We start from the raw sequence: 20,928 nt of genomic DNA, 5'->3' as shown, positions 1-20,928 counted from the left end.
CTGTTCATTCCATAAAAGCTGTCACACATCTGGGAGCCATCCATTGCACTGCCCAGATGTGACAACCAATACACAGTAACCATTACTGAGCAAAAATTTGCTAGAGCGGTCTTTCACTTCAGAAGTGGAAACAATATAAAAATGAGAAAGCTTGTTAAAAATAATAGTCATACTAGGGCTCCAAAAATGGAGATTCAACCTGTGGAGAAAGACTTCAGATGGACGAAAAGGAACCTTACCAGTTTAAGTGAAACCTGTCATCTAGTAAGGTCTAAATAAAGAAAATAGAACAAACAAATTGCTAGTTAAAGGAAAGAAAAAAAATACCACAAACCCACAAAACCAAACCCCACAAAGAATTCCAGCCAAAGACTAAAGGTTATTCTGCTGAAAGCATCAGGTCCAATAACAAATCCTGGTTTTAAGTATATAAAATACACAAAGTTTAAGTTAAAGCTAGGAGGAAATGAAGTTACAAAGGAACAGGATGATAAAGCCACAGCAGAAAAGCTCAATGAGATGAACATACAGTCACCATGTGGGAACTTATGAAGTTTCTGAAGCTACAGAAGACACGGTGAAAGACCTGTTTGAAGCTGAAATGTCCTGCAAATAAATTACAGAACAAATCTGCATGAAATAACAATAATGAATTGCTGGGATTAGCTGGTACTCACACAGACTTCTGAAGGAGCTCAGGTATGAAACAGCTGAACTATTAACTCTAGCATGTAACTAAGAGCCTAAAACTGCTTCAGTTCTGGGTAAATGCAGGTTTGTTTGGGTTTTTTTAAGTGATCTGGAAAGATGCAGAAATCTACAAATAAAGAGGTCTAATGTTTCAAACAACCAGATTGATAGAAATTATAATAAAGAATCAATAAACTTGACATATTGGCAGAGACTTAATATAAAGTCCTCATTCACTGGGGACCTCTACAAGATTTGTAAGATTATTATGCCTCTAATAAAAGGAAAATTCAGTTTATATAGTCTATCTGGAGTTCCAAAAGCCCTCCAGCAAATCTATTACCAAAGACTTAAATGTTGACATAAACTAAGAGAAAAATCCATTAATGGGTAGATACTGGTTAAAACTCAGGAAATTAAGAGAAAACATTAAAACTGGCCTGTTATAAAGTGGCCAGAGAGGTCACCAGTGGAGCCTCACAGAAATTTGTTAGAGCCTGAACTCTTTAATGCATTCACAAGTTGACTAGAGGAAGGACAAATAAGGAAGAGACTTTTGCTGATGATACCATGCTATTCATGGTCGCTCAAAGAAAAACTGTATGTCTTTATTGGGGCAGAAAACTAGAATATCACAAAGGCTTAAAAAAGTACATTAAAAACTGGAAATGGGGCAACTCAGACACTATAAAGCACTGGTTACTGTCCTTAAGTGACAGAGAGGCAGGAACTTATTTTTGAAGCAGGCAACTCATCAGCTGGAAATAACTGATGAAATAATTGGGAAGACAGAGCTGTGTCTGCCTGCTGAGACCCTCCCCTGGTGCACAGCACTTCTGACTGGTAGGGATGGGACAGGACTGGTGCAAGGCCCTGCTCAGACCTAAAATCACTGCAGTACCACAGTCACCGTTGTTCAAGTCACAGGGCATCACCAGGTCACAACCATTCAAAACAGGACTCTGCAAAGCAGCCAAACTTCCACCACCACAGTTTTTATTGAACACGTTACCACATCACAAGCTCATGTGCTGCTGAAACAGATGCTGCATGTTCACAAGCAGGCATATAGACTCCCTCTCCCAGAGTGGAGGGCTGTATATCTTTGATGCCTAAGTCCTTTGATTTCGAGTGCACGCATTAAAAGTATATTAATAATCAGGGCAGTGACCATGCAGCACATAGGTTAACCCTGCATTTGCCTCCAATCCATAATGAAAATATGAATGACAAACAACTTAGTTTTAGTTCAACATACCCAGCTACAAGAGGAGTAAGGTGTCAGTGCACATTACTCCAGGCTTATTTTGCAGCTCACGGGATAACAGGTATCACCAAAAGGATATTTAGCTGGTTCTAAAATAAATCATAAAAGGAACTGAGGGTAACTAGCTCAGTTGTCTCAAGATAAGCAAGACAAACTCCACCCTAACTACACCATCATCACAGTTAAACACCATTATTGCATGGATCAACCAAGCACTGAGACATGCTGTGGCAAGATCTTGCCCTAAGGAGTTGACAGCCTGAAAGGCCCAGGAAAGTGAAGGAGAGAAGAAAAAGGGAATTTACTAACACATGAGCAATATGGTGGAAGGATGGCAGAGACATCTTTTGGGATATAGGCTTCTCAAAGTAAGATGCAATTATCCTGCATAGATTATTCATCAATTCCTCCCATCTCAAAAATAAAGCAAACCTCAAAAAAAACAAGAGGAAATGCCTCTGAAAGATGAGAAATTACTACAGTACTAGGAACAGAACAGTTGCTTAGAGAACCATGAAGACAGGAATCAAGACTGATCTTACCTTGCCAAGCTCTGCAGAAATTGCCATCACAGTAATTCTAAAAAAGCTTTTAAAAGTACAAGGCAGAACACTTCAAGCTATCAGTACAGGAAAAAGAGTAAAATAATTTTCTTTGACAAAGGAGTAGAGGAAATACAGAGGAACCTGAAAATATTTTGAGGCTGTTTTCATTGCTGTGATTACAAATGCAAACAAGAATCACATCCAATGAACTAACATTCTCTTAAGATTTAATGTGGTATTTGAGAAACTGCAAATGCACGTGGGGAAAAATTGTAAAAAATAGCAATTAAAATAACAAAGAAAATGATGCAAAGAGTTAAGTCAGTTTCATAACATGATTTGTACTCTATTTTCCATTGCTTATTATTACTTTCAAACTACAATCAAGTTATTGCCATACCACTGAATGATGGAAACCTTGCCAACTACTTCAAAACTGACACGTTTTCTGTTGCACTGAGCATTCCCAGAAGACATTTCCCCTCATTTTAATACAAAATCCTGTCAGATCCATAGAGCTGAAAAAAAAAAAAAAGTGTAAAGGATATGTAGCTGTAATAGACCTCCCCCAACTAGTCAAGTTTGGAATAAAAGACGATCAAAAAAGACTCAAAGATCCAGTGCTAGATTAATGCAAATATCTGCTTGTCTGCAAGTGTACTTTTTGATTAAACTGGCATACATCAAGTACAATTAGAAGGGTTATTTATAACTAAGAAATACATAATTCTGCATTTTAATGAGGGTGACAATTACAGCCAACAGTTGGTAATTAACATTAATCCTTTTGCACTGTGAATCAGAATTTCCCAATATGATTTTCATTGTCAGCAATGGACACACAGAAACTGTTATTGCAAGTTTTAGGTATTAGGTAGGCTGCTTTGACACAAATAGGTGTTCCTGTTAAACACAGTAAAGAAAGAAGCCAATGACGTGTTAAATTTGATAACCTCAGATGTAAGTACAGAATGTCACTTCAAAATTTACTTGATGTCTACAACACAAAATATAATCAAGGCTTATCATTTTCATGGCCGAACCCAATTCCAAGTTTCCCAAGAGCCAGGCTTCAGAGGTGAAATCTGATTTCAACACAAGCTTGAAATCTCCCGTTGTTAAATTTGGTTTAGATCCCAGCCCTGGGTTCACATCTGCATTTTCCCCCCGAGACTTCAATGCTTTCAGTGGCTGTAACCAAGCAGAGCAGATAAGGAGGAGCATTTGCCCAGGCTGTATCAGTTTCCAAAGCAGAGCTCTCAAGAAACTACTAAAGACAAGAAGAATCACCACTGAAGGATTTGCAACTGTGGCAAAACCTTATTGCAAATTCTTTCCCTAAGCAGGTTATCAATAAAATTTTGGTTCTCAAACCCACTGAATTTTAAATCCCAATCTTCCCAAATTGCTCTAACTTATTGCTATTCACTAAGTAAAAATTTCTCTGTACATAAGTTCCATGTCTATAACAAATGTTGAACTTACTAAACACTTCTGTTTCTGATATCTGTAATCCTCAAAGAGATGATTTAGATTTGCTGTGTGGGTCCTTCCAAAAGAGAAAGTATTTCTGTTTTAGCCTCTCAGCTGTTGCCTTTGCAGCCAGAAGCAATAGAAAACTCTTTTCATACTGGTCTTTAATAGGAAAAGAGACCTGGTCCAAATCCTATCTGAGGCACAAGATCACAGTGCAGCCAGTAAATGAAGCCTCTAGAAGAGTGCTGAGGTGTTCACCACCTGGGTCAGGCAACTGGAGGGGGATCAGTGTCAGATATGAGTAAATGAGAAGGCAGAAAAGGAGAACTCTGAGCCATAAGCCAAGAAACCTACAATGCACTTCTTACAAAGAGCTGTAAAATTCACATTTATTTTGTAAGTATGAGATAGATGGGTTATTTCTACATACAGAGGTGCCCAACTAAAATCAAGATAAGTGATATTAATGTCCTATGGTCAGTATTATTGAACCTCGAAAGCAATAAAGTATGAGTCGATAAATATTACATTTGCAACATAGTTAACATTCTTCTACTGTCTCTGGCACTTATTACACATTGTAACCGCAAGTCTACAATACATTATTCATATTTGGGGTGTCACTGAGTGATGGATTGCTGTAAGAGAGGCTGTCCTTTAAATAAATCAACAAATAAAAATGCAAATGTTAACATTTTCAGCCACAACTTTTTCCATCTTGAATGGGGAATGAAAATTTCACATTATATCGACAGCCAGCAGAGAGAACAATTAACAACCTACACTCTGAATAAGAGAGATTAATTTGCCAACGTCTGGTTTTATCACTTGCATATGGAATTACATTGGACTTTTTGCACTGCTGGCTTTCTCAGGGAGCAGGCAAAACTAGCGTCTCCTACAACATTCAGAAACTAACTCACCACCCCACTCCAACCACACTTTTAATCTCTTTAAATGTTCCATAGTTAAATCTAGAATGAAAGTTTTCTGCTCCTTCTGAAACCTGAGTGGTGTCTGATTGTAAGCGCAAAAAAGCAGTTCTATTTCTTTGGCAGTGCTTGCTTAGACTCTGAAGTATAAGGAACTTCAGAGATCATCTTAAATTGATATCCATATTTAAGCATCCCAAAAGCAAAGATGTGAAAATCAACCATCACATAAGTAAGACAAAAGCTTGAATCTCATCACTGTCCTATTTCCTACAATCAGCACAACAGATTTTACGCTAGACTATTCCAGTGTGCATTATTAAGTATATAGTTCTGCACATTATATTTTACATCAGATATTAATTTGCTTAAAAGTCCCTGAATACACATTTACCTGAGATATGCTGGGCAACCGGGTAAATAGTTTTGTTTTTAAAATGTCCCTAAACACAAATTTACACAATACAATCTGTTTATAAGAACTCCAACAGGCCACTGTAGTCTAACAGATAATAATACAGCTCAAATACAGCATTCATATTGCAAGAACTTCTAAATCACTTCTTTTAATGGCTACAAGAAACTTCGCTCCAAGACAATGCATTCAGCAAGTATGAAAGCTTTGATTTGAAACTGCAACCAAAAAACCACAGACTAAATGCTGAAATCCCAGACTATCACAAAGTCCCTTAATTCACCTAACTGTTCTTAAATTCACTTTGTCCAAAGTGAAAAATGCTACAGGAGAGATATCTGTTTCCATGGTGAGCAGAACAAACTTTACCTGTGTCTTTTTAAATGCCCATTTTCTGCAGTGTTATAGGACTTACTGTGCCAAACTCAACACTACGTGGGGAGAGCCTGACAACTGCAACAGGCCTGTAATCAAATTAAATGGTATTTCAGAATGTACAATTTATAGATTCCTTTTTTCCCCCAAAAATAGCTGAATACTTTAATTTAGAGCAGTTTCACTTCTGTATGCAACACAACATTTGTTTTGCTGAAATCAGTACCTGATTATAGTTAAGATGTAGTTTATGTAAAAACTACTTCACTACTAAATGAAAGCATAAATATGCCACTACTTCCCCTGTCCAGCTCCCCTTCAGTTCACCAGAAACACAGACTCTCTCTTCTAGGCAAACACCAGTTATGAATAAATGTACCTGATCACCAAAAAGGTAACATTTAACGCAATCAGAGTAACCATCCTTCAGGAACAAACCTACTCTTCCAAATTTGCCCGGCCCCAATCATGCCTGTGATATTTTTTCCCAAATATAGTGGCTTTGGTTTAGATAAATAAGCACATGGAGTAGAAAAGTTTTCCAGACCTGCTGTGAATGTAATTTCAAGGGCCTCATGCAGGTGTAGACACTTGGCTTAAGAACACTGGATAACCAAACTTGCAGTGTTTGGCCGTGTTATGGAAGGCAGCGACAGGCAAGCACAGAAGCCTGACAGGCAAACAAATTCACACTATTAGTCCATCTCCAGAGGCCAGACAAGGAAATGCTGGGGTTTTCTTTTTCTTTCAGAGATATAACTGAAATCACCTTGTGCACACTCGTTTTGCAAGTCTGGTCCTTTTACAGGTCTAGCACTAAGGCTCCCAAGGTTTACATCTACTTTCTAGGGACACTTATTTCTTGGTCATGACATGATTCATTCCAAGACAGAGAAGAAAGTAGGACTGCAGCAATTCTTTCTCAAGCAGGAGGTATCTGTAACACACTGAAGCCTCCAGTTGAGCCCTGCCAAGGCAGGCTATCACGCCAACACATCTTCTACCTGCCATGCCTGCTTACCCAGCCAGCCCTTCCCAGAAGCTGTGCTAGCACCCTGATGCCTCTCGCTGCCAGGGAGCTTCTGTCGCTTTCCAACACCTTCTCTCTGGCAGGCTTTCCACTGCTGCTGCTGCCGGGTGCCAGGGTTTGTGCTAGTTAAAGCTGGCACAAACACAAGTTGAATCTAGTCCTATAAATTTAAATAGTCAAAAGTAATTAGGTTTACACGTACTGCTGAATAAATAAATTTGCTCTTAGGCTAGGGCTTTGTGTTGCAAGTTTCAGATCCGTGCCAACTGTTGTGGTTAAGCTGTTAACCCCCCCAAATCACAGATCATAATGAACATGCTGACAAACCCTTACTTTAGTGGCACAAAAGCAGCAATAATTCTCAATATTGATTAATTTAGTTAGTTAAACCTGCAGTCTAAGCTTATAACCATTCAGTGATAAATTGAGACTGACCTGCTGCCCAAGCAGGTTTTTTGATGAAGGATAGAATCAGCTTTAGGTCTCCCCAGAAATACTTGTCCATTTACCATTTTCAATTACAGAAGGCCAGGAGTAAGGGAAAGCACAACATGGCTGTTTAACCTAGTCAATTATACCTACAGCACCAATGGTGAGAAAGAAAGGGAAGAAGCATGGAAGAAAGTGCCTAGAAATACAGGATTTTTCATCAACTGGTAAAATAATACTTTAAGGATGACAGCTAATCAGACTCTTTTTACTGATCGCTTTACCTGATATGATTTCTAACAGCATATTTCAACAAATATTTTACTCCCCTCTGTGGAAAAGAATAGACCATCAATCCTCTTGAATAAAATTTCTTTTTCTGAGCAGTCATCATATGATGTGCATAATTATATCTACTCCTCAGTGTTTGAATGGAATCTCAACTTAGCACTATTAGACACTATCAGGCAGTATCTCTACACACACTTTATCTGCTATGACTGCCTTGCAAAGGTAACCATTGCTTCTAAGAGAAATGCTTAGGCAATCTTGTGGTTTCTGTTAGTTTAAACATACAGCTACTTGTGGGAAACAGCCCAATCTAAGTCAGTTCTTAAATCCTCCAAGAATTATCATCCTTTCCATCAGAAGAGAAAAAAAAAAGTGTTTCCATAGCAAGTAAGTACAAATTTGTCAATATTGATAGCAGTTTCTCACCTATTATATATCGCAAGTTCTCTCAGAAGATAGAAATAAACTGCCAGCTGCTGCCAAGAATACAGGGATGATATCAAGCATACATTTTCCAAGTCCACTGGGCCAAGAGAAGATTAAATCTGACTCTAGCCCTCTCATCCTCCAAGAAACATTTAACTCTTCTCATGAACGATTGCACATTCCTGTTATGCCACTGCACTGTTATCTAACTAGCGGTATAAAACACTCCAAGTTCATATTTCAATCTGCTTGTATTTTGTTGCTTAACTAAAGATTTTATTATGAGAAAATGTGGGATATGATAAAGAAAAGCAGGGATTGTACACTGTTCTTCTAGGCATTTACCACTAGAAATGTAATCCTGCCTAAAGAAGGCAAGTTGTTTTCAGACTCGTAAGTATAACAACAATGCTGCTTTCAGTTTTTTCATTGGAACAGAAGTGATAATGCTGCTTTTCCAGTGCATTTAGTGCAGATATATAGTATAATCAGGAATTGCTGACTTAATGTGATTTTGTTGCTTGTCATTAAACATAAAATAACTCTCACACAAAACATTTTAAAAGAAATGCCATTTGATAAAAATGGGGGGGGGAGGCAGGCAAATGCAGAGGGATTAAAATCTTCAAGTGGATGTAAAACCTAATGGGGTTAACACTGTCAATTCAAATTATGTACAAAGGTGTAAATAATGTGTCAGGACTTGCAACATAAAATACTTTCTGCTCAAAATCTAAGTAAAATTAGTATGTTAGAACTTGGCATATTCTTGCTTTTCTTATTCTAACATGCAACTTAAGGCTTACTATAAATGTCAAAAGGATATGGTAGGTTTTAGTTTATATTATTCGGCTTGTGCTAATATGAAACATCACAGAAATTCAGTCACTTCTCTGCATCTAGGAGAATTTGATGGTTGTGTTTGCAGAATCTTAAACCAGAGATTACCCAGCAGCTTACCGTGAAGGGTCATGCTGAATCGGTGATATGGCTGTGGTTGCAAGCGCTTTGCTGCTGCCCATCAACCCAGGAGATATGGCTGCATCTTTCCTAGGTCCTGAAGTTGTCCCTGTGGAATGAAGTGAAGACAAGCCAGGCATCAGGAGCTAGCGATTTTGGAATAGACGTTTCTCAGTTCTGCATTATTACAGAACATTGGGATGAAAAACTGAAACAGTTTTTGAGTGACAAATATACATAGAGAAATTACAAAGAGCTCATCAGTCAACAGTACTATGGACAGCATCCATTTCAGGACCATGCAGAATCAAATCTGTAGAATAAGGCACACTCTACAGCCTCCATCTTACTGCCCAGAGTTTGACAGAGTTGCACTGTTATCATTTCTTAAGTGGCCCACAGGATTCAGCCCGTTTCACAGATGCAGTTCTCATGACGTGCTATAAGACGTTCGTTCTCCAAGTGTAAATATCACTATAACAGTATTTTCATTTAAATAAAATAGAACTGAGAGTCCATTCCTTCTTCCCACCTCCAAATAGCTCTTGAATTACAAAATAATCTAGGTTTACAGGTGAAGTTTGGAGGTCATGTAGTTCAATCCTCCATTCAAACGGCATCAACAGCTTTCAGGCTACTTGTCACATTAGGTGTCGAATGTCTCCACTGATAAAACCTCTCTGGGCAACTCCTCTGGTCCCACTGTTTGACCACCCTCATAGTGAAAAATGTTTTCTGTATAGCTAATCAGAATTTTCTGAGTTGTGTCTTTTCCCTGTTGTCTCTTGAGCAGCTAATGATGACTTCCAAGAAGCCTCATTCCCTCTTCCCTACACCCTCTTCTAAGGCAGCTGAAGCAAGAAGGAAGATCCATGATGAATCATCTCTTCTTACGGCTGAATGAACTCAGCTTTCTTAGCCTCTTCCAGTTCCTATGCTTCAGCCCCATGGTTGTCCTGGCTGCCTCTGCCAGAGTTCCTACAGTTTGTACTGTTGACCATGCACTGTGGAGTCCCAGACTAGACACACTGCTTATGGACACAGTCTCACAGAGCTGACTGGGGGGGGGGGCGGGGGGGAGTGTCATTTCAGCACTCTGATGACCATAATTGTGCAATTATGGCCCAGGAAGAGGCTCTGTTACTCCATCACAAAGGCACATCACTGACTCATTGCTGTTCAGCAGGACATCCCGTTCTTTTCTGGCAAAACTGCTTTCAGGATTGTCCTGCTACAGGAGATCAGTTCAACACAGTTGAAGGAACTGGCATTTCCCTTTGCTGAACCTAAACAGGGTTCTGTCAAACCATTTTCCCAACCTGTTAAGGTCCCCTGAATACTGTGCCCTGTTCTCCAGCACACTGACTGCTTTCCCAAGCCTGCAAACTTGCTGAAGGTGCCCAGGCTGTTGATATTAAGCAGCTAACCACTATGAACTGGCTGCCAGCTGGACTGAAGACAACCCTTGAAGGCTGCTGGTCCAGCCAATTTTTCACTTGCTCACCTGAGAACTGAGTTTCATTGATCAGATTTAGTAAGACAAATAGCATACAGGTAAACGAGAGGTAAAGGGCAATAGGAAAATTTGGAGCTATCTGATCTACCAACAACAGCCTGTGGATTGGGGCTTTTTTAAGCTACCCTCATTAGTTGTGTGCAACCAACATCACTTAACTAAAGAGTTATTATAGGGAAAACTAAATATCAGCAAAAATTGAAGTCAAACCAGTGTTTATCTCTTTATGTAACCCTATGATGACCAAATATTTCTCGGCTCTGTGAACACCAGCATTATCTCTCAGCCATGCTGAAACATGAAGCAACACAAAGCTGTAATTCCAGCTTCAGTGCAAAATTTACAGATGCCCAAGGAATTATTTAAAACACTGCATTGATCTAAGAGTTATGCAAATATATACAATTTAGTAAACTCACACATTTTAAGATGCATTTTAGGGAGGCTAACAAAAAATGGGTTATCACTCTTTTAGAAAGAACTGTGCTTCAGTACCGTGCTTCAGTGAAAAAATCTTGCCTAAGAAAGAGTTAATTATCAGTGAGGGAAGTCTTGGAAATATCATGGGCATATATGCTGATTGTGTGTCCCTGGTAACTTGATAGTGTGCCAATCCATGATGAGAAGAATGGGTATGCATATAAAGACTGGAAGCCTCTTGCTTAGAGTTCTGACTTCATGAACGAATAGAAGATATTTAGAAATCACTTCACGTGACAGTGGAATGAGGCAGCTGGATTTTAAGAAACTAATACCAAAGTAATAAAAACCTTGTTAAGATGGGAGAAAATATTCAATTGCTAATTCAAGAAAGGACTGGCACACCGTCAACATACTACATCCACAGAAAACGAGACGTATTTCTGTGAAGAAAGACAATATATGGACTCAGAAGTGGCCAACCTAGCCTCAAAGGGGACTGTTCAAAGACCCAAGTTTGAAAGTATTACCAGAGCTAGAAACAGAAAACAAGAAAAGGAACTCAGCAGGAATTTACTGAGGCTGTTAGGCTGCACAGACATAAAGCAGGAGCATCAAGAAACCCCAAATAAATGTATATCTAAAAAAAAAAAAATGTTTAAAAACACATCTTGGAAAAAGCAAGTCTTTTGAGGGAAAAGAAACACTCAGGAACAAGCAAATATATAAAGATGATTAAATCAATAATATTTCCCAAAATGTCCAAGCTACTACTAATTTTAAAATATATTATGAGAAAAAAATCAAGGAAGGGAAAATTGGCAAGTAGAGGATAATGAAGACCCTGTTGATGTATAATACCTGCCTACATAAAGCTGATGAAAAGAAACTACCAGGGGAAAAAAAAAGATACAAAGTCTTTAGTCTGAAGGATATATATATCAGGGCTAAGGGGAATTAGTTAATGAATTTATGAAGTGACTGGTAATTATTTATGAAAAGTCGTAGAGAACTGGGGTGATACAAATGACAGCAAATTAATTAGATTGCAGGTGTTAGAAGACACTATGAGACTGGAGACATTGCAGATGATCTAGAGAAGCAAGAAATGTGGAAAAAGAATAGACACATTTACCCCTGGAAAAGACAAAAAGCTCTTGCATAGTGTGGTAATTTAAATCCTGACACCAATGGAAAGAACCTGGAGCAGCAAAGAATTGCAAAAAAAAACCCTAGACATGAGCTTGCAAGGCAAGCTACCCCTAAAGCAATTATAAATGCCTCCGAAATGGTAATGTGAAGAATACTGTTTTCAATTTGGCTAACTTGGTACAAGAATGATTTAAAAAAGATAAAGATTCATTTGAGAAAACTCAAACAGCCATATATTTCTGCTTGAAAAACAGACAACTAAAACACTATGAAATGGGGAAATACAGCAGTCTCTATTTTAAAAGTGTAAACACTAAGAATGAAGAAATATGGTTGAGGCTGGTTCAAGCAGCAATGGAATGAAAGTAAGCAATGGGAAATCTAGGCTGATAATCATAAAAGAAATCTTTATGACTTGAATAATAGTAATATTCATAAGACTTAGCATTTATATAGTACTTCACATCTTCAAAGCACTTCACTAATATTAACTAATTGCTCTATTCAATTGTAGGGAAGAGTCTTCCCTCAAGGGAAGAAGTTCAAGATCCTGAATCCCTAAGAAGCTACATTAGAAAAACTACTGAAAAACAAACACTATCTAGAGAAATCAGCCCCTGGAAAAGTACAGGGCTAAAATGAGCTAAAATCATTTGCCTTCTCTGGCATTTTCTTTCACACATGGAAAGGAAACTATGAATGCTATACAACATCATGGAGATATTATGTCCAACAAGAAGAAATAAAGGGAAAAATAGTTCTTTCATTTCAATGCAGAGATGTTTCAGAAAGGGCTCATAAAGAAGAATACTTTAAACAGAAATGTAAAGAATTGCCCAATACTGCACAGTGCAATGGATGTACGTTTCCCAGCCCCACAGCAAAATTTTCCAGAGGAGAAAGGAAGAGAAACACACATTTCTGTATTCCAGTGCTTTTTAACTAGACAAGTTGTTAGATTTTAGTACACATTGACATAGCTGGTGGTGCCACCAATAAAAACAATTTACTGCTGAAAGGATCTAAGACTTCAGGATTGCTTCAACTGCTTAAAGTTTTGCTGGTAAAACTAGAAAAGTCTGACTACCAAGACACAAACACCTGCTAAAGCACAGGAATAAAAACTAAGGAGCAAGCAGAAACAGAAGACAAAAAAGCAACAGTGAGGGAATAAAAACTGATTGCCTAAGTTGATCCAGTGAGTTTCTACCCTGAAAAGAGAGCAGAAGTGACCCTTTCCACTCCAGGAGGTGAAGGGACCACATTATCAATGCTCTTCTCCCCATTACTCACCACCAGCAGGGAGAAAGAAGTGGATTTCTTAGGAAATCACCCTTTCCAAACCCACTGTTGTCACAGCAAGTGAGCAGTCCTGTAGGCAGGAAAGCCTTCCACCAGTCCAGGATGGGGACAGCTTCCTGATTAATAATTTTAAACCTGATAAAAATGCCTATGTTGCTCTGGAGGGACATTACTACCAATACAGCCACCATTCCCAGTGGAACAGCAAGGTAACACAGTGCCCAAAGGCCCACATCAGCACTGGCACTGCACTAAGGTGTGCTTGGATAGAGTTACCATCCTGGAGAACATATAATTTAAATAGACCAGACTGATACAGGCATGAAAAAAAAATAAACCTCTGTAGCAACAGGTCAGCATCTGATGGTCAAGAAGTTTTCAGCTGAACATTTTTCTGTACACAGCACTCCTGTGTTCCTACCAAAAGGCCACCTTCAGGTATGTGTCTAAATGACATCGAGTTTCATGCCTCGAGATATCATCTTGTGGGCTTCATTCCCCTTTCTCACATTGCATTGAACCAGAAATCCCAGGTCAGCAGCAGATGGGAATACCCAGCAAAATCAAGGACAGAGCCAGCTAAGTCCAGGCTATCCGGAATTAAAAACCTTGACATTGTGTCCCAGTGATCCCCTAAGATGGAAAAAACACTTTACAGGGATGTGTGTGTGCTTGCTAAAGGAGTCCAAATATATAACAGAAGGAAGCCAATTTAAAAGGTACTAAATACAGAAGACTTCAACTTCAGTGATTAGTGCTAGGTAATTTGCCTTGTGATAAACAACTATTCAAATCAGTAATAGACCTGAGGTTGTTCCACAGCTTGAAAGCATTCCTCTGAACTTTATCTGCTATCACAGCAAGTGCCAATGTTTATAAGTCAAATTTTGCCATGCAGCTCTACACCATAAAAGCCAGCAATCCCAGTAACTGCTTGCAAAAGATGCCCACCATCTTCAGAGATCATGCTTGTTACAGTGGGGATGAGCCCCAACACATGCTGACCACTACAATCACCAAACCAGCATAGGTGCAGCTCAGTTGCTATGTGCAATAGCCAGATGCAACTTGTAACTTCTCATCAGTTCTACAAAATGAAAAAAATGAATGAATGAAGAAGAGACCAGCTTGGATATTTTCCCCTGAATCTATAGAAAATAAATTACTTTTTGGGGACTATCCCCATCCAAGGAACAACACCCATCATCCAGTTGTGAAAAATCCTAGTTTTATCACTACAGAATAGAGAAGGAGGGGGGCAGAAGGAAGAGGAAAAGAGAAGAAAAAAAATGATAGCTGAAAAAAACCATAAAAGAAAACCATCAGTGAAAATTGCCCCTGAAACTTTGCAGAATTGTAACGGCTTTCTCTTGCTTAAATTGATTGGTGTAGCAATGTTATAAAATGTCTATTAGGATTCATTGTGCACAACAGAAAGTGTGAAATGTCAGCAGACTATACAGCAAAAGTAATGGGTCCTGAACCCCTGTTAGTCAAAAATGATTTTGTTTCAAATTAGAAATTGATTTTTTTGGACACAAGCCCTTTACAGGCTTCCAACTTTTGTAGCTGTGCCTTGGAAGAGATTAACCTCAGCCACTGTTTGGGTCCAGGCTGATGATACCCTTTTGAAAGTTTCTTCACAGGGACTGCTTTTTAATGTTGGTACGGTCTTAACCAATAACACAAGTTATTTGTTCCTTTGAGAACTGCACCACATTTCTTCTCATTTTGCCGTTTTCTTTATTTTTATGCTGACATATACGGCAAACTGGCTGACAAGTTAAAATAAAAAAATAAAAAAAAAACCTAGTTCATAATTGAACCAAGGATTATGTTCAACGCTAAGCAGTGAAACATCCAAGCTGCTTTTGTTCCCAACCTTTTCTCTTCCTAAGAGAGAAAAGATTGCTTCTCTGCTCCTTAAGTGGAGACACTAAGCTAAGGGCAGGATAGGTTCTAGCAGTACAGACATCCCTGTGTGGCAAAATAGCAGGTTGTGATGGTGAAGTCATCACTCAAGGAGGAAAAGAATGCAAAGATTACACTTAAAGAGCAAACCCCACTGCACTTATTCTCATTGCCTTTTGGGAAAGTTAAAAAATAAATCATCAAAGGAGCTTTCTTAGATTAAGGGCTATTTTTTTCTTTCATCAGGAACAGCAGACAAGATCACCATTTGTTATTTAAAATATTTTTTATTGTTTTAAATGGAGCTACCACCTTCTCTTATGTTGTTTTAAACACCTGCAAAGCTCTTCCTTTAATTGTGCATTTTACTGATATCCTTTTGAACACACCAGCACACTCACAGCCCTGCAATACAGTATGCTTCCCCTTACCTTTCCTGGAGCTGGTGCCTTCCCTCTTGGTCTGCATTAGAGGGGTTTGCCCATCATCCATGTTTGCGCCAAAGCCAACCATTTTCTTCCCTGAACTGCTCCCACGACTGCTCCCCGGTTTTCTGGAGTTTTTGCTCACTGGAGGTGTCCTCAATAAATAATCTTCATGTTTCAACACCGGGACACTGGGAGGAAAGAAAGATCGTGCTGTTACATGATGCGCTCAGCCCATTAACACGGCACCCAGCTCTCTACCCTACTTCTACTCTCCAGAAGCACAAACATCATGCTGCTGGTTGAGCTCTTGTTGAATCCATTTATAATTTCTGAAAGCAGGATGCCTAAGGCTTGAAGAGTTACCAACCCACTTTATCAGGAGTCTTTGATTATCAGCAGCGAGCAGCACTCTTGACAACTGTATTTGGACTTTTGCGGCATTGGGCACATTCCTTAAAAGCATTAGGTCCTGGATTTCTTGAGTGGTTAGGACAGGACCAGTGGGATGAAGACATGCAAAGTACTTTGTCCAGCACAATGGGTGAAAACTGGAAAAAAGAGAAGTTTAAAAAATGCTCACTTCGCTAGAATGTGGAAACAGAGAAGATTATCTGAAGATCACATGAAGAGAAATCCGAAATTTTAGTTTGCAAAAGGAAAGCAGATTATAGAATCACAGAATTATTTTTATTGGAAAGGACCTTTTAAATCATCTGAGTACAACGGCCAAGACCACCACAAAAACACATCCCCAAGTGCCACATCTACATGTTTCTTAAAAGCCTCCAGGGATGGTGAGAAGCTGACTCAAGAAGAAAATGGATGAGAAGAGAGGAGACAAAGTGAAATGAATGAACAGAGGTACTTTTAAAGAGGATAGAGAATGCATGAGCAAACTGGTGGGAGAGCATCTGATGCAGAAGTGCAGCACCTCAAGTAAAGTAAGAAAAGAGAAAGTTAACCAGAATCATTATGATTCAAGATGAACTTCACACAAGATCATAAACACTGCATGGATAGAGGCAGGAGGCAAATCTGGTGATGGGGAGCAATCATGACCTCAACTGTGCAGACACAGGCATCTCAAAATGTTCTGGGTGGACAAGAGGCTATGAAGACCCACATTTCTCTCAGTAAAGACTTTTGAAAGAATTTGAAAGCAGTAAACCTACTGCTTTCAAATTCTGCTCTCTGGGAAGTAACTACTGCTTTAAATGACAATTCTCAACATATGTAAGTTGTTAGTCCCTGTCAAAAAAAGCCCCTTTATAAAAGAAATTAAAAATATTTAAAAGTATCTTTGTATTATCCACATGAAATAATACAATTTATCCCAAGATTATATTCATCTACTTGCAGTCATGGAAGTGACAAACAGCTTTCCTAAGTTATCAGAAGATTAAACAAATCTTAACAGCTGGACTCTATGATCCTAGAGTTCTTTTCCAACCGAAACCATTCTATACTTCTGTAATAAATCTTTTTACTGTTTAAGCACCAATTTTACATTGGCAACCCAAAGAGTGTGACTGAGATTGTATTAGTTAGGATACAGCTTCATGGAGCCTGAATCACAGGAATCTTTTACCTAAAAGCTTGCACTACTGAAGTTGCTGTAGATCTGAGGGAAAAATAGGAAATGATAGCTAAATTAAAAGTTTCACATCAATGTGCTGTATAAGACATTGTTTAATAGGGCCCACTGAGCCTGTTGGACAATTAGTATTACTCCTGTATTATTAATGCAGAACAGTATATAATGGCTTATGACCTATAATAACTGACTGAAGTGTTGGATATAACTTCTCCAAATAACCTCCGTTTAGGGCTTCTAACTGTGTGACCACTAATAATACTGCAAAGTGTTTTTTAAATTTATGGTGGACTAAATTATTATCTTATTTGAATTATATGAAATTATTAACCTACTAATTCCTGCAACCCCAAGAGCAAAAAGAGGCAGTTTTGGATCCAAGCAACTGCTTAAAGAGTCTTAAAGGTGTAATACTTGACCACATTTCTCTGACAAAACAGGACCTGATATTCCATTTGCCTGTACTTGGATGATTAACAGCATTTAAAAAAACAGTGAGGTTGTCATTATTTGGATGGTTTTTTGAGTTGTTTAAAGCACTTTTGATTACAGCCTACAGGCCTCAGGTGAAGACAGTGACCTTTGGCTTGCAGATACAGAGGTGACTACTCGACTGGCTCTTCTTCTGAATGCAGTCTCTTCTACATGGTGCAGTTGCCTCTAGAATACTGAGTTCTGTTTTAAATAATGCAGTGGCAGAGGTAGAAACCAAGAAGAAGCTACATAAGCTAAGGTATAATGAATAACAAAAATAAGTGTATTTGCATTTATAATTGCAATAAACAAAGCATTATTGTTTAGTATTTAATAGAAGACAGCTCATGCTAAAGTTTTGCTCAAGTAAGGATAGAGTCTCAAATCTTAAAACGGCACTCAATCTGAAAGGTGTGCAGACCAAGGAGGGAAAGGGATAATGCAGAGAGATTAAAAAAAAAAAAAAAAATCAGTAATTTAACTATCTACCACAATTAAACAAAGAAGACATAAGGAAAATCTGTTTCTGAACATAATTACTCATTCACCTCTGGAATAATTAGTAAAACGAATGATGTGACTGATCCAACCTGGAAATTTAAACTCAACATATGGTCCAAAGGAATCAGCTATATTTATATCTGGAGAGATTTAGCAGCAAAAGAGGTTTCTCTGTATTTTCATATCCAACTACCTATTGTGTCACTCAAAGGCACCATGGTTAGTAGGACTTCCTGCAGGGCACCACAATATCCAATGAATTTTCATGGCACTCCTTGAAAGTACACAACCGAGAAGACTTTCTAAATAAAGACCTTATTAACCTAGCTACCCTACACCAAGGCAGGAGATGTAGTGTCACCAGAAAAGAAGCGAGTCTCAACACTGCTGCCTCATTATGAATATCCAAGTATACCATCACCAAAGGAAAACACACCTTGAACATTCCTTCCATCCTGCCTGAGCCTCGTATCGCGATACCCCTGCTGAGCATGAATGGCAAATTTTAAATGTCATTCAGGACCCATTGAATGCTGCTAGTATTTGCATTCCTTAAAAAGTAGAAAAACATTAACCTTTTGTTTTATTGAATTAAAATGCCATGGAAATGCTGATGTAGTCTTCAGAGACTGAAATACTTTTACAAAGAAGAATAGCTGTCATTTATTAGACACAAAGAACAATTACTTGATAGGATGCTTTCTGACAAAAAGCAGATTGGTATTCTCATCATAGAAAAGGCATTGTAAAAAAACCCGGCACAGACCTCTGAGACTTGAATAATTTAAAGCTGCATTTGGTGCAATTTGAATTTTTCTTTAGGGAGGCAAAGTTAAATACCTTTAATTTGTTCTAATTATTTCAAATTTGCAAGTTAATTATGGCTGATCATTAAATAACAAAAAGGACTATCGTCTCCATAGAGTTTTACCTCCTACCCTCTGCATTACTTAAGCTAGATTTTAGTATGCATGAATTAACTTTCTAAATAATCACACGGTTTGACTAAATGGCTCAGTAAAATGAGCTCTGATCCTCAGAATAAGCATTAATGGACATTAGAAAGGCTATTGGGACCCATGTTACTTACATTATAAGTATTTTTAATGGGGTCTTATTTACTAATCTTTATGTACTGTTCAAGTTAGGGCACCACATAGATACATTATTCTACTTTAATAGAGGAAAGTCAGTTCTTCAAGATACTAAAATAAATGTCCACTTAGAGCCAAGTAAATTCATTTGTAAACTAATGCAGAAAAACTCCGATAGACTATAACTTGTTTTAGCTGCTGATCCTGATGAATCAATCCAACGTAATGGCAGCCTTGGTCTGCAAATGGAGTTTTGCAGATCTGTTGAATCGCTAAGCAACCCAAGCAGCTCTTGCCAGAGCCGTGCTTACTATCAGCATGTGATCTACCTCGCCCACAAGGTATCCTCTCTTCCCGGCTCCACATCCAGAGCTCAGCTGACTGGGTTCCCAGTCTTTGATCCTAGATTTGGATGCTCACCTTTCACTGAACTCTGATCTTTCCGTGCATTTTTCAGTGCGGATCAGTGGCATTCAGAGAATAAGACTATGGTGTAACTACTCAGAAACCCAAAACGTGAGGCAATTCATGCCTCCAGTATGTGTGTTCAACAGATGGCTGCCTTAATGGTACCCTACTGCACTCTGCTGAGGCAAGGGCTTGCGAGTTTAACCATTATCAAACTAACAGATTGCTGTGGTAGGTTAGCTCCAAAAGCAAACATGTTGGAATGTTATTTTCCTGTTCCGTAATTTCTGTTTTAAAAATAAAATAATTAACAGTTCATGTGTGCAATCTGCTGCAATTATATCAGGCCAAGAATGCATAACACTTAATGATGCAAAACTGGTGATAAGTAGACAACCCAAGCAATACGTTTTTGTAGCTGGAACCCAAATTGCCATTTCAGATACAGTTTGACAAACAGGCTGAAAATTGCTTCCTCCCCTGCCACTTTGGCTGGGAGCGTTTTCCAGCCAGATCAGCTTCCAGAGTCAGCTCAGCATAAAGCAGCAGCACTACAAGCACTGGGACAAAGGATAAGATGTCAGGATCTTCTTTCCAGCAGGGGTCCAAATTTATATTAGTTCACATCAAGCTTGTTATCAAACAGCACTTTTGAAAACCACCCGTTCCAAAGCAGGACTGCTTGGGAGGTTGTTTGTCTGCATAGAAAAGAAAAAAAATATTTGGAGGGAGAAAAGAAGCACTGTAGGCTTTGGATGCATGGATCTGAAAACAAATGGCAGTGGTCTACTGAACAACCACAACTTTTCCAGTCCCCTCAAGTGGAGCTGAGGAGAAACACATCAGAATGTATGAGCCAGCAGAGCAGCACATGGGAAAGAGAAGGGAGATTGGTCTACTTGTAACTTCTTTGTGCAGGATGTACAAATCCACAGGGCAGCTGAGCAGAGCTGGAAGGGAGGTAAGAGAGTTGCAGGTGAGGAGGAGAAGCACAGTGTGAACTTCAGGGCAACCTCTCATCCCTGGATGCCGTCACCCTTCCTTTCCTCCCCATAAAACCAATCTGTTCACGCCAGCTGATCAACAACCTTAAAACCACACTCTTAAAAAATCTAAAGCCTATCAAACTGAAACTAGAACACTAGAGAAAAAGAAGAAAGCTTAGCATTTTTTCCTCCCTTTAAGAAGCAGGAAAAGTCCTATTCTAATACAGACATTGCAGACCATATTCAAGCCCAGAGTGAGATTTCATGGGCCAATTATGAAACCTGGCATTTTGAGGCTTATGTTAG

The 20,928-nt window shown here is 38.7% G+C and overlaps 1 protein-coding gene across 1 annotated transcript in view; it reads right to left on the bottom strand.

Annotated features, from left to right (window-relative positions):
- Positions 1-20,928, bottom strand: part of KIAA1328 — a gene marked incomplete at its 5' end in the record, with an annotated part of 169,047 nt that overhangs the window by 17,928 nt on the left and 130,191 nt on the right. The window contains 2 exon segments of the mRNA XM_082302257.1: positions 8,837-8,945; positions 15,569-15,753. Of these exon segments, the coding sequence (XP_082158383.1) occupies positions 8,837-8,945; positions 15,569-15,753 (294 nt within the window).

The sequence above is a fragment of the Coloeus monedula genome (genome assembly GCF_965178545.1).
Source record: "Coloeus monedula genome assembly, chromosome: Z".
Classification (NCBI taxonomy): Eukaryota; Metazoa; Chordata; class Aves; order Passeriformes; family Corvidae; genus Coloeus; species Coloeus monedula.
Note: the sequence above shows the minus strand (reverse complement) of the source record. Positions and strands in the feature narration are given on the sequence as shown.